Source organism: Vespa velutina, chromosome 4 (assembly GCF_912470025.1).
Source record: "Vespa velutina chromosome 4, iVesVel2.1, whole genome shotgun sequence".
Classification (NCBI taxonomy): domain Eukaryota; kingdom Metazoa; phylum Arthropoda; class Insecta; order Hymenoptera; family Vespidae; genus Vespa; species Vespa velutina.
The window spans coordinates 10,115,183-10,129,139 of record NC_062191.1 but is presented as its reverse complement, the minus strand read 5'-3'; the positions used below and the strand labels follow the sequence as shown (position 1 = coordinate 10,129,139).

General features: G+C 35.7%; 1 protein-coding gene across 3 annotated transcripts; it reads left to right on the top strand.

Moving 5' to 3' along the window:
* Positions 1-1,941: 1,941 nt before the first annotated feature.
* LOC124948606 (cadherin-23) lies at positions 1,942-13,474 on the top strand. Of its 3 annotated transcripts, none has more exons than XM_047492437.1 (15): positions 1,942-1,971; positions 5,350-5,515; positions 5,596-5,899; positions 6,089-6,360; positions 6,451-6,615; positions 6,810-7,248; positions 7,340-7,581; positions 7,653-8,177; positions 8,268-8,620; positions 8,722-8,936; positions 9,441-10,000; positions 10,084-10,392; positions 10,456-10,750; positions 10,832-12,476; positions 12,685-13,474. In XM_047492437.1, exons 3-15 carry the CDS (start codon positions 5,602-5,604, stop codon positions 12,890-12,892), a joined length of 5,526 nt encoding a protein of 1,841 aa, XP_047348393.1. In that variant the 5' UTR covers positions 1,942-1,971; positions 5,350-5,515; positions 5,596-5,601; the 3' UTR covers positions 12,893-13,474. The 3 variants fall into 3 exon arrangements, with proteins under 3 accessions (XP_047348393.1, XP_047348392.1, XP_047348391.1); XM_047492436.1 differs by lacking the exon at positions 1,942-1,971 and adding an exon at positions 2,024-2,512; XM_047492435.1 differs by lacking the exons at positions 1,942-1,971; positions 5,350-5,515 and adding an exon at positions 2,024-2,512.
* The last annotated feature ends 483 nt before the right edge of the window (positions 13,475-13,957 follow it).

Genomic DNA, 13,957 nt, shown 5'->3' with positions numbered 1-13,957 from the left:
ACTTCGAATATTCATCCTTTATTACTTAACTCAATTCACGAGAATCTTTCTTTTCCGTGTCCTCTTTATTTTCTAAGAGTGAAAAAAATAAAAAGATAGAGAGAGAGAGAGAGAGAGAGAGAGACGAAGGTAGAGACAGAGGCAGAGACAGACAGAAATAGAGAAAAGTGGGGAGAGCCATCGGCATTTTAACGTTGCTCTTTCGCAGTCCATACTCTGTACGTGCTGCTTACCTTGGTTCTAGCCAGAGTACTGCTGGTAAAAGGACCTTTTGAACTATTCCAAGAAACAGCCAATGAGAGAGGATCGACTTATGACGAGGCGGCCGAGTTATCCATATTGCTTCATCGACGTATAATACAACGCTAATACAAATGCTATTCATGCTATTATAGGATTGAGAAAATGAAGCGATTAAGCGAGAAGGAGAATTCATGAAAGAAGGGCAATGCATTTTTTTTCATTTCTTTTCCTTCCTTTTTTTTTATAATTATATTTCTTTCACGTTCAAGAATCGTTATCATTTCGAACGACAGAATTATGAAATATACGCAGTTTGATATATCTTTTAGACTCTTATCGTTTTAAACAAAATATTTTTTAGCGTACTCAAAATAAATTTTGTAAATTTTTACGTGCTAAGAAATAAATGTTAGATAATTCTTATGAGATAGTTATATGTCAGTAAAAATTGTTGTTTATAAATGTTGCGCATAAACAAGTGTCGAAAATAAAGAAAGTATTGTCATTCGGAGTGATATAAGGTATCGATACATGATACAAGTGATATAATAAAATTTATATATATATATATATATATAATTGTATTATTAAAATTATTTGTTTTTAACTATTGATAAAAATATCGTCGAGTACATAAATCATAAATTTTAATGAAATCTCGATGAAGTAAATTTACTAAGGGACATTATTAAAGCTATGTGTGACGATTTACGTGTTAATACGTTTCTCATGTATTTACGTTCTAAATTCTGTCTAGTAAGATAAGCTTGGATTCCGATAGTTCAGTAAATTAAACCGACATAGATGGGTTATTCACGAATGAACTATCACTTGGATATTTACATTAGAAGTGGCATTATAACGATCAAACAAATAGCTGTTCGTTCGAGGTTATTGCTTGTACGAGCATTCGATTCGCTCTATTTCCAATATCAATCTTCTGTTTAGAGAATCTTATCAAGGTAGAACGAAGAAATAATTAATTTTTAGTAATGATCAATTTGAGAAGACTTCATTAATACGTTGAATGTGTGTTATCGTTCTCGACGAATTTCAATAGATCTCCATTTAATATGTTTATAAGATTTCTTTTATAACATTGAAAAAAGAAAAAATACATTAAATTTTACTTATATTTCCAAATGTAAGTAAAATATATCATGATAATTTAATGAGAACGAATTTTCTCTTGTTTATCGATACAATAATTTATGAATTTTTAACCTAATCGTGAATTATAGTACATTGATTTGAATTTTTTTTTAATAAATTGTTGACATCAATCTCAAGAGATTCTTTCTAATCTTAAGAGATTACTTCTTCTAGACATGGTTTGGATTAAAACAATCCAAGTAGGTTTTCAAGGGGAGGGGGGGGGGGAAACAAACAAACAAGAAAGAAAATAAAAAAACTAAAAAATAAAGAAGGAAGGTGAGATTAAGAAAAAGATGGAGGGGCAATAGGGACAGAAAGGAAGGGCTTAGGTGGGAGCACCGGTGCCCCTTTCGCGCGCACAGTTACCGGGGACTGACTGTAGCCTCTCCTTATTCCGGCTTGGCACAGCTTTCTCTCTCTCTCTCTCTCTCTTTTTCTCTTCTGTCTTTATTCCTTCCACTCCCATAGCGGAGGCCACATACCTCCTTAGGATGCAGTGTAGACCTGTCCATTGGCTGGCAGACACCGCTTCGTTTTTCGAAAGATCGCCAGCCAGAGTCTGTGTACTTCTGTGTATGTATATGTGTGAAGGAAAGGAGAGAGAGACAGAGAGAGAGAGAGAGAGAGAGAGAGAGAATAGGGAGAGCAAGAATACTTGCTGGCAAGTCCTCTCTCATCCAGTCTGCGTCATGCTTTTCGAGATTCGTGTACTCGCGCGTTTCATTCCTTTGACAATAAGTATCTCGAAAGGCAAGACAATATGTCGTGATAAATAATGTAAAACATTACATAGAGACATATCTACATACTTATATAGATGATTGTTATTAATGAGATTAATACTTTTGGTGGTTGTAACCTTTTTCTTTTAATTTCATTGGAAACGAAAAATACATAGAGTTATACGTAGGTGAAAGGATCCTTCGGTTGGATCGTAAAAGTTCGTAAGACAAATCTTACGAAAGGAATGAAGTTGATGGAGATGTTAGAGAATTATGTTCGCGTGGTGCGAAGTATATTCGTTAATGGAATTTGCTTTTGCTCAGATTCCAAGTGATTTCCAGTTGTGATAGATCGACTTAAGGATATACGAGTTTTCCTTTTTTTATTTAAGGTATGTCATCAGTTTTTATTTGTATTTTTATTGATATAATCGAAATAACGATATGTATTTCAATAAAAGGATTAACAATTTTCCCCCAAATAATTAATATTAAATCAATTAAATAATGATAATTTTTTAGGATGAATCTTGACCTATCCTATATATATATATATATATATATATATATATATATATATATATATATATATATTCATAAACTTTAAACTTACGATAGGAAGGTCATGGTCGTTCAATTGGATATTTTACGTTCTTAATAACCGATATAACAATCGAGATGTATCGAGGTTAGCTCGCATTTTCGTTTCGTTTCGTTGCTTCAAAGATATTCGTGTATCTTGCCAAACTCGTGGCTTTCGTCGTCGTTTTCGCCAGTTCGAGGAAAACCAGTCTGACCAGCGAGAGTCCATGACTCTACGGGGGCGCGGGATCGCCCCCAGTGTTCTGACTTACGAGGAACCGGTGTCAAGTTCGTTGATAGAAAATACGATCGATGTTCGTGTAAGTCGTTTGCTTGAATGATCGAGCCTAATATTTCGACATATGATACTCATTAATAATTATTTCTTTTAACAGACTTCCGTTGAAACGGTAGATATGAAATATTTTTTCTTTCGCAATAGTTGAATTAATAATTATTAAAAGAATATTAATCTATAATTGTTTTTTGTTTATTTATTGTTATATGATTAAAGTAATAAATTAATCGAATTTTTTTAATTCGATAGTACCTGTCAAATTGACAAACGGCATTTAAAAAGACGACGAACGGTAGTTTTAGTGTTATTCTTGGGCAATTTAGCAATATTCTTGGGATATTTTTTATTTTATATATTACCTGTAATATAATTTATTTGTTTTTAATATGAACGAAGAAAACTCTAGTTAAATGATTGATTATAAATTTAAAAAGAAAACGAATAAGGAAGTACTACAACGATTGAGGTTTCTTACCGATGAAAGTGACGCGAGGTATAAGAAGAGCGCGTGGCAGGATATTCCTTTTCTTAGTCATTCATCCTGGCATCACCTGGTCACGCGGTGTCAGGATTCCATGCGCGTAACGTAACAGAGGGGCAAAAGGGGAGGTGCCGTAACGGTTTTTTTCTTTCTCTTTCTCTCTCCCCTCTCTCTCTCTCTTTCTTTCTCTCTCTCTCTCTCTCTCTCTCTCTCTGTTTCCCTCTCTCTGTTTCCCTCTCTCTTTTGCTTCCTCTTTCTTCGTCGACGATTAACGAGTCTAGGACGTTGAAAGAGTCTCGTACAACCAGTACAAAACAGTTAGCTAGATGTACTAGTTTCTTTTTAAGTAATGTAGTATCGATTTTTCAAATAATCCTTTGAATAAAAGGTGAACTAGATTTTTCATGAATGATTCTTAACGAAGTTTTATATATTCAATCTTTCTTCGATATTTTATTTTTTTATAATAAAATAATAGTTTATTATTAGGATCAATCTGGATTCAGTTATTGAGAGGCAGAGTTTCTTCTACTCGAGATGACTTGATCGATCTTGTATATGTCATTTTGTACTTGACCGAAAGTAATGGCCACTTCTATTTGAACATTCACACTTGTCGGTCATCGTCGTAATGCTTTTCCGTGTTGCACGATGAGAAGGTGAAATCGTCTTTAAATGTGAGATAATACGATTTCATATACGTTTATTGCGTTCTTTGCTGAAGGCTGAGTCATTGCTCGGTTCGATGAATTCTTCGGTCAAAAGGGATTTCTTTTTTTTTTATTTGGTTACTGTAGATGCGATTAAAGTATCGATTTATTTCGAGAACATTTAGAAATTTTTAAAGAATTTGTTTACAAAAACGATTTATTTCAATGAACAAGAGAAATTCTTACGTCTTGAGCGATATGCCATATAAATATTTATGTATATGGTAGATTCGTTTGATTAACAACTACCTCTTTCAGAGACCATCCCTGATAATAGGGTACGAAATGCGGAAGTACTGTCTAAGTGCACGCATGAAGAAGCCAAGAAATTATGGGGAAATTGCCTCATAGCTGTCATTTCTCTTGACAGAATCATTTGTTCTCACAGTTTTACGAATACTATTCTCTTAACTAATCTTGATCTAAAAATAAAGACGAATGATGGTTCTGGTTGAGGTTCTGTATAATTGAAGAAAAAAAAATTTCGATTATCGACTTTCTAATTTTTCATCATTCAGATTTCAATCTTTTTGTCGTAAGTTGATAGTTATGACGGGAATAAAACGAATTTAAATGCTTTCTAGCTTTATATACCTCTCCACCCTCTGCCGGTTAATAGAGTTGTGTAAGACTTTTGTTCAACGTTCGGTGGTACGAGGCGTTATAGGTAATAGAAAGTTAGCAGCTTGATTCCAACAAAAGGTGCAGCAACATCGACGTCTCTCTCTTTCTTTCTCTTTGCTTTCTCGAATTTCCACTTAACGCAATCAACAATCATGGAACGTTGCTGATATCGGGAATACTTGAGGCAGTCAAAGCCAAAGAAATATTTCGAACGTGTTAACGAGCTTATGGATCGTTTTAATTCTCGATTACGTTGCTCGGTACACGGGCATTTAACATCCACGAGACTCCTGAAATGGAATCTGATTTCTAACGGCTTTTCACTAACCGCACGTACTCGTTCGAAGTCATTGAGACACCAAACATAGAGAGCTACGGTATACCGGTTGGTGGTTTGCCTCAAGGCATTTTTTGTTTTTTCTTTTTTTTTTTTTTTTTTTTTTTTTTTTAATTTTAATACCATGCAATAACTCAAGAACGCAGAAGCCAAGGAGAGTCTCCTCTGTTATATGCAGACACGTTTTTCCTATGTAGGTATTCAAGGAAGCATCCTTTCGAGCACGCGAGCCATTTCCTTTCTTCCCACTCCGTCTGCGGTTATCCGGCCGTAACTCTTAAGATAATGGGTCATCGAAGTTGAACGTTCTAGCGACTCGTTTGTTTTTTCTCACTTTTAATAACGTCGTTCGATCAATACCTAGTGCGTGAATACTTTAACAAATTTGAAAGTATTATAAATATTTAGTTAGAAAGTTAATATAATAATTTATTTACTTTCAGGCGACAATGTGGATGTTTTTATTTCTATGGTTGACCACGTGCTCTCTGTCACGTGGTCAAGTGATCAATAGAGCACCACATTTTGTTCAAGGAGGAGACATGGCCAGATTAGCCGTTTCCGAAGGTACACCTTCAGGTGCACCAGTCTATACTCTCCAAGGGGAGGATCCGGAAGGTTCTAGATTACATTATTCTATAAGTGGAGAGTATTTCACCGTTAATAGAGAAACTGGCGTTGTCGTTCTTCGAAAAACGCTTGACAGAGAAACGCAAGACCTGATCGAAGTAATCATCAGTATAACGGGTAATTCTCATCGTAGCGTGATCTCAAGCACTATTTCTTTTTCGCAACTTATTACGGTATTTTACACGTTTGTGCGTAACCAACCACGTTCGTTTTATTCACTAAAAGAAATCATTAAATAAAATTTCTATACACAAGGTTTCAAGGATGTTATAAGAAATGAATGAAAGAAAGAAATATTTGTTATAGACGAAGGTATCGCTGGTTCGGAGCCAAATACCGTATCCCTTCGTCGAGAAATAGCAGTCCTAGATGAAAACGATAATCCACCAATGTATTATGGTCGACCTTATGCAGCGAGGGTGCCTGAAAGCGCACACGTTGGTGGTCTGTTGCTTCCTACAGGAACGATCACGATAACTGATGAGGATGGTGGTGTCAACGCTGATGTTCACGTTGAATGCATCCCAGCATCGCGAGATGACGATGTTTGCAATACCTTCGATGTCTCGACCGAAAAGGTTTTCTTTGATATTTTATATTTCAAATTAATTTATTATATTGTATCTTACGTTCATTCGAGTGTTGTATATAGCATGTTTATTATTTAGTTAGCAGAAGGAAAATACGACGTGCAAATAACCTTGACGAAACCTTTAGACTATGAAAAGAGAAATTCTTATTTAATTAATCTTCTGGCGGTTGACAGTCCGAGTGACCCATCGAAAAGACTACAAGCTAGAGCTACCGTCGCTGTCGACGTTCTCGATGTTCAAGTAAGTAGGTCTCTGTTCAGAGTCATGAAAGTAACCGGATGCTTAACGGCTCCTGCCGTCTATGTGCCCGTTAATAAAGAAGTAGCCAACGCGGTCTATAATTACCAACGCTGATCTAAAAGATATAACTATGATCGACATAATTTTATTCAAATAAATGAGAATTATTAATGATACAAGTATATATTTTCTAGGATCAACCTCCGGTTTTTTTGAATGCACCATATAGTGCAGCTTTACCAGAGAATACAGTAGGTAATCACACTGTATTAACGATCAGAGCACGAGACGGTGACACGGGTGAACCGAGGCCGTTGCTCCTGACTTTGGAGGACGAAGATTCGGGTCACTTTGGTCTCGAAGTCGTACGAGAGGGTGACGTCACTCTAGGGAAACTCGTAACAACGAATGTATCTCTTGATCGAGAGGATCCTAGGATCCTACAAAATGGAGGAATTTACACATTTCATGTTAAGGCTACTGAATTGATCAATAATGAGATACCAGCAGATTCTGCCATGTCAATAGTAACCATTGTCGTTACTGATGTCGATGATCTTGCGCCAGTTTTTAACGAGAATCATTTTAGTCTGAAGATTTCTGAGGATATTGGAAGGGATACTCCTTTACCTGGTAAATATTTTTTCGTAGATAATTATTATGCGTTTGTTGTTAATTAACATATAATATTAGTTTAATTAAAAAAAATCTTTATTCCGTTAAGGTTTGAATATGATTGTTAGCGACGGTGATGTCGGTGATAATGCTAAATATTTTTTGGCTTTACGAGACGTACCAGAGTACCTTGGAATTAGTAAAGCTTTTACCGTTAGTCCTGAGGAAGCACAAGGTAGAGTACCTGTCGTTGTCAAAGCTAAAGACGTTAGTGTGCTCGATTATGATGTTGATGATGAGTATAAAAGAGAACTGGAATTCGAAGTTGTTGCTATAGTCGCAAGCGAAGTGGTGAGTTTAGAATTTTAATAAAAGTTATCGCAAAGTATAAGAATAATCGATAACTCAATTAAATTGTTCAGGTTGCAACATCTAGAGTGCATATTCAATTACTGGATGCTAACGATCATAGTCCAGAATTTTTACAATCTGTTTATAAATTGACCGTTCCTGAAGATGCCGAACCAGGGACTCGTTTTGGAGATATCTTTGCTAGAGATTACGATAGCGGTTCATTCGGCGAATTAACTTACACGCTGCGTGGTTTTGGTGCTGATAAATTTTCAACCGATCCCGAGAAAGGTGGTATTTCAGTTGCGAAAAAATTGGATTATGAAATGCAAAAATCTTATTCGTTGACCATGGAGTCAAAAGATGGCGGTGGCAGAGTTTCCGCTGTTAATATTCTCATCGAGCTGGAAGATGTTAACGACAATAAGCCAATCTTCGAACAGACTGAATATTCTAGAACGGTACGCGAAGGTGCTACTAGTTTCGATCCACAAATGTTCATTAGAGCAACAGATATTGACGGACCCATGCAAGGAAATGGAAAAATAACTTACATGATCCATCAGCATAATAGTATGATGGAAGATATTTTCATGGTACGTGCTTTACTTTTATGTATTACTGTCTAGTAATATATTTGCAAAGTTTCAAGGTATTTCGATTTAAAAAAAAAATTGCTATTACAGGTGAATCCAGATAGTGGTGAAGTAACAATGTCAAGACCTGTGAAATCTGGGGATACGGAAAGAGGAATTTACGAATTGATCATTCGTGCCACAGATGGTGGAATGCCACCACTCTATTCTGAGGCAAAACTTTATGTTCGAGTTGGTGTGCCCGGAAATCAAAAACCCATATTTCGTGGGAATTACAAATCTAATCTACCTGGACCCAGTAGTTATAGAGCGAGATTATTAGAGAATGCTTCACCGGGCACAGAAGTTATTAGAGTAATAGCTAATGATCCGGATGGCCGAGATAATTTATTGCAATATCATATTGCATCAGGAGCCAAAGATAATTTCGTTATCGATTCTAGGTGATCGAACATTTTTATCTGGTAGTCTGATTAAAATCTACCTTGCAAATAAGATTCTGTAACCTTTCAGATATCATTATATGGTATATTTGTTTTTATAGTTCAGGTATCATCACGGTTTCTCCAGATGCTCGTTTAGACTTGGAGACTGGAGGTGATAAATACGAAGTGATAGTTTACGCGATTGATTCTGGTACACCGGTTAGAGAAACTGCTAGTACAACCGTTACCGTGAATATCGTAGATGTAAATAATAAACCACCGATGTTCAACGAGTCTACATATTTGGTTTATGTGTCAGAACGTGCAGCCATAGGTATATTAAATGAAGTACTGTGCAGAACTCAGAAGTTTGTCGCTGGAAGGAATGCGGTTCTAACTGGTTGAAACGTTCCAGTCGCTGTCCCACTCTTGCTTACTTTATATCACAAGTATTTTCCTTATTGGCAGAAAGTATCACATCTACTAATGCCATGCGTAATAAAGAGAGAAAAGTGGAACGTATCGGAATAAAGTAGGAAAGAATGATAAAGCATTGGAATAAACGTTTAAGTGTTAAATACTATTTATTAACCGTAATAACTAACGTAAATATGGAAATTCTATGACTATGTCACCAAGATCCTATTTCGTGACATTCTAAAACGTCAAAGGTGGGAATAGATGGAGCGAATAAACATTTTCTCTTCTCTTCTTGTCTCTTTGCTGTTCCGAGACCAAATACCTGAGTTCTACATAGTACATATTACATGTAATGTAATATACATTGTTGAAACAAAAACTGGATCCTATGCATTAAGATGATGAATATACGTTGCAGGAGAGTCGGTTCTAAAAGTAGTAGCCACCGACCCAGATTCAGATGCATATTTAGAATACTCCATTGTGGAACCAATAAGAGCTGTTGATAAGACTGGTGTAGCACTGAAGAGCATAACACCCTACGATTATAAAACAGCTTTTCGTATTAATTCTAATACCGGATTGATAACTGTTAATCGGGTATTGGATTATCAGGTTGCGGCTGTCATAATACTCACTGTTCAGGCGCAAGATTTAAATGCTGTTGTTGATAAAAATAAACAGATCGCCAAAGCAGAGGTGACCATATATGTTCAGGCATACAGTGACGATAATCCAACTTTTACTAATCCTGGATGGTCTCCTAATAATCCAATGATAAGAGTTGCTGTCCCAGAGGAGCAACCTCTTGGCACAACACTTTTGATGCTGTCTGCGAAGGAACCAACAACTGGATATTCAGTTCAGAGATTTGAACTTGTTCGAGATGAAGATGACGAGGGATACGTTAATGTTGGTGTTCAAAGTGGAAATGTTGTCTTGAGTCGAAGGCTTGACTACGAAGCGTTGAATCAAAAAGTAATGAATCTACTCTTAATTAAAAAGAGTTTTCTAATTAATTTCTATGTAAAAATCTAAATGTACTTATTATTTTATTTCAGTTTATTCGTTTCAAAGTTCGTGCTCTTGCAAGGGACTACGAGATAACACGAAAAATGTCGGAGGCAAATATAATCGTCGAAGTTCAAGATGTTAACGACAATAGTCCTGCTTTTACTCAAAAAGATTATAAAATATCGGTGCTAGAATCAGCGAAGCCATCTAAGATTGTTTTGAACGTAAAAGCAACCGATATGGATAGTTCGAATACAGAACAAGAAGTGAAAAGAGGTTATGGTGAAGTGAGATATTCCTTAATAGGCGAGAATGCAAATATGTTCGAGGTGGATCCAATTACTGGGAATATACAGGTAAATTAAAATTTATCATTCATTTTATATAACCTTACTAGATCGTTCAACTTATTATTTCAGATCACAGCTAACACGAGTCTTGATCGAGAAAGACAATCTGTTCTACGATTTTATGTCGTTGCATCTGACATGCCCCAGGGTGGTGCAGAACAAAGAAGTACTAGAGCTTTGGTCACTGTTGATATATTAGATGTCAATGACAACGCACCAGTCTTCCCACAGGAATCCTATACTGCTGTTATTCCTGAAAATGCCTCAACAGGTGTCAGCGTGGTTAACATTACAGCGACGGATCCAGATGAAGGGGAAGGTGGCCAGATTCATTTCGAAATTATAGACGAAGGAGAAGCCAATGGTAACTGTTATAACTTTACCACTTTTTTTGTATCTAATCTAAATAATCAATATCAATTTAATATTAATCCGATTTTCTAAGGATTGTTTAAGATAAATCACACAAGCGGGGAGATATCTTCGGCTCGGGCATTAACAGGCAAAGGAAGAACAGAACCATACAATATGCGTGTTCGAGCTCAAGATGGTGGAATACCACTATTATTCACGGATATAATCCTAACTTTATACATCGGTGATGTAGTTAGCAACGATGGAGTCCCTTTGTTCATTAGACCGACCGTTGAAGAAATAGCGTACATTTCTGAAAATTCGACGATAGGAAGTCCTGTTTTTCAAGCTGTAGCATCCGATCCTGATGATCCAAATTTGCCGAATGGAAAGATAACTTTTAAGTTTTTAGAAGACGGCAATTTTGGTAAAGATGCTAGTGCTTTTAGGATCAACAGTGAGACTGGCTTGATTACGACGAGGAAACTACTCGATCGGGAGATTAAAGATAGTTACACTTTGATTTTAGTAGCTCAAGATTTAGGCGTTCCTCCACAGCAAGCTACTAGGGTACTTCAAGTGATCGTAAATGATATCGATGATCACAAACCACACTTTAAGAGAAGTCTAGATAGTCCACCGATCGAATTAAGCGTTTCAGAAGAAGCTTTAAATGGTACTAAAGTGGGTATCGTCGAAGCTATCGACGAAGACATAGGCGAGAATGGAATGATAGATTATGCGATTATTTATGGAAATGAAGGTGGATTATTTACGGTTGAACGTTTGGAAAATAACTCTGCTGTTATCCGATCAAACGGTCGTCTTGATCGAGAGTCGATCGATCGTCATTTATTAACAGTGAAATGTTTCAAATATTCTTCCAGTAAATCCGACGTTGTTCCTAAACCTTACAATCGACAAGATCCTTCGGAGAGACAAGTCCTTATTAGAATTCTTGATATCGATGATAATCGACCTAAGTTTAAGAAAGATAACATTACTCTTGGGGTAAGACTGAACGTACCGATCGACACCAGTTTGATAACATTAGAAGCATACGATGCTGATTCCAATGCTCTGCCGATAAATTATTATATGAGCAATGTATCCTTTTTATCTCTGGTCGATTCCTCGATGTCATCATGGGTCACTCCGTCACGTCTTTCGTTGAATTCTCAAACAGGCGAACTTAGGACCATCGGTTCGATGTCCGGTTATGCCGATGGATACATGGAATTGATAGTGACAGCTAATAATTCGGCAACATCTGGCAGAGAGACTAATATAACTTTGAGAATATTTTTGTTAAGAGACAGAGATATGCTGAAATTTGTATTCTCGAAGCCACCAGTGGAAGTTAGAAAGACCTTGGAGGATTTTGAAAAAGCTGTGCAAATGGCACTATCTTTACCAATAACCGTAAACGTTTACGACACTCAGTTTTATTCAAAAGAAGATAACTCTTTAGACTTTTCCTCGACTAGTTCTTGTTTCCAAATGGTTGGTAAAGAGTCTTACGATTTGGATGAGATGAAGGCTTTATTAACAGACTCGAAGAACGAGGAGTTGAAGAAAGTTTATAAGACGTTTAACGTTGAGAAAGTGCAACATTGTGCCGCTATTGTTGCACGAGCTGATGCATCAATGACACAAATGTGGGTGCTTGCCATTGCCGTTCTTGTTGGTATCGCAGCCATTGTGTCGAGTTGTACACTTTGTTGCATGCACGCGAAGTAAGTTCATACTTTCTTGTTTTTATCTTTTCTTTTCTATTTCTTTTTTTTGTATTTCATTATCAAACAATTAGAAGTTTATTATTTAAATGTCATTAATTTTAGTTATTAGTTCTAGCAGTACTTCTAACATGTTCTGCTTCAAGAAATCGTAATATTTAGAAAGGAGGTCGAAAAGAAAGAGATTTTGAAATATTTCGTGTTTCAGATATAAACGACAAGTAAAGCATGCACGGTTACGTGAACAACCGCGTCCACCATTGAGTTACGTTTCATCTGGTCCAGGAATGGTCAGTGCAGCTTCCCATACAACTTTGGGCCCTGGAACTATGGTTACTTTGGGTCCACACGAGGGACCTTATGAGTGGGGTGCTGATACAACTCTTTATCATCCAAGTACACTTTCTAGAGCATAGAACAATTATTTGCCTTTTCAAAATTGTTTTTATCTTGATCCAATGAAAAATACGAATAGCTGGATTTCAAAAAATGATATTAAGGACAGAAATATGATTTCGTTATAGACTGTTCACATTTATTCACGATGGTGCATGTACAGGATCGAACTATATCTTATCGAAACACTTTGAAGGTTGAATTAAAAGTTGATTTCATAGGATCGATTCAATTCAATTCGATGAGATTATTGAATGGTGCTATATCTGTATAAAACCAAGTATAGTTATAATATGTAATAACGTTAACACTGAGTTTAGATACCTTTTAAGACGTTCGTGCCAAAATACGTCGATTTATTGTAAAGATAATAACTTTTGTACTTTATTTTAGAAAATTTAATTCTAAGGTTGTATATTTTATCGTTCGAATAGTCATTACTCACGTAGTTAAAGTTAATTGTGTTAAAAAAATGAATCTCACTTGTAATATAAATCATATTTAAGGAGAAGAAAAATGTATATTTGGTAATACTAATGCTAATTAGGAAAAGAAATGTAATGTACATTGTTACACAAACTATTAAATAACAATCAATCGTTCTCTTTTGATATTGAATAAAAAATCTTTTCAGGAATTAATCAAGATGGCCAAGTTATCAACATGATTAGTTTTCTATGAAGTAATACATCCATGACCTCGCCTATTCCATTAAGTAGATAAATTCAATTTGTTTCTTTGGATAGTATAAAAAAAAAATAATTTATTATATAATTATATAATTTTTTACTCATTAATCATCATTTTAAAGTCATTTTCATGAACTTTGAAGCAATAATAAGTTAGTCGAATATCTTTCGACTTCGGGCAAATATTCATAATGAAAATGTCAAGGTAACAATTTGAACTAATAGACATTTTAACATGGCAGTTAAAATTGAGAGATGTCTGGAAAGATAACGTCATATAGTAATAATGATGATGATGATGATGATGATGATGATGATGATGATGATGACGATGATGGTGGTAGTGATAATGCCGTTTCATGGAACTATAACATATATTAACCTTTACATGCAAAT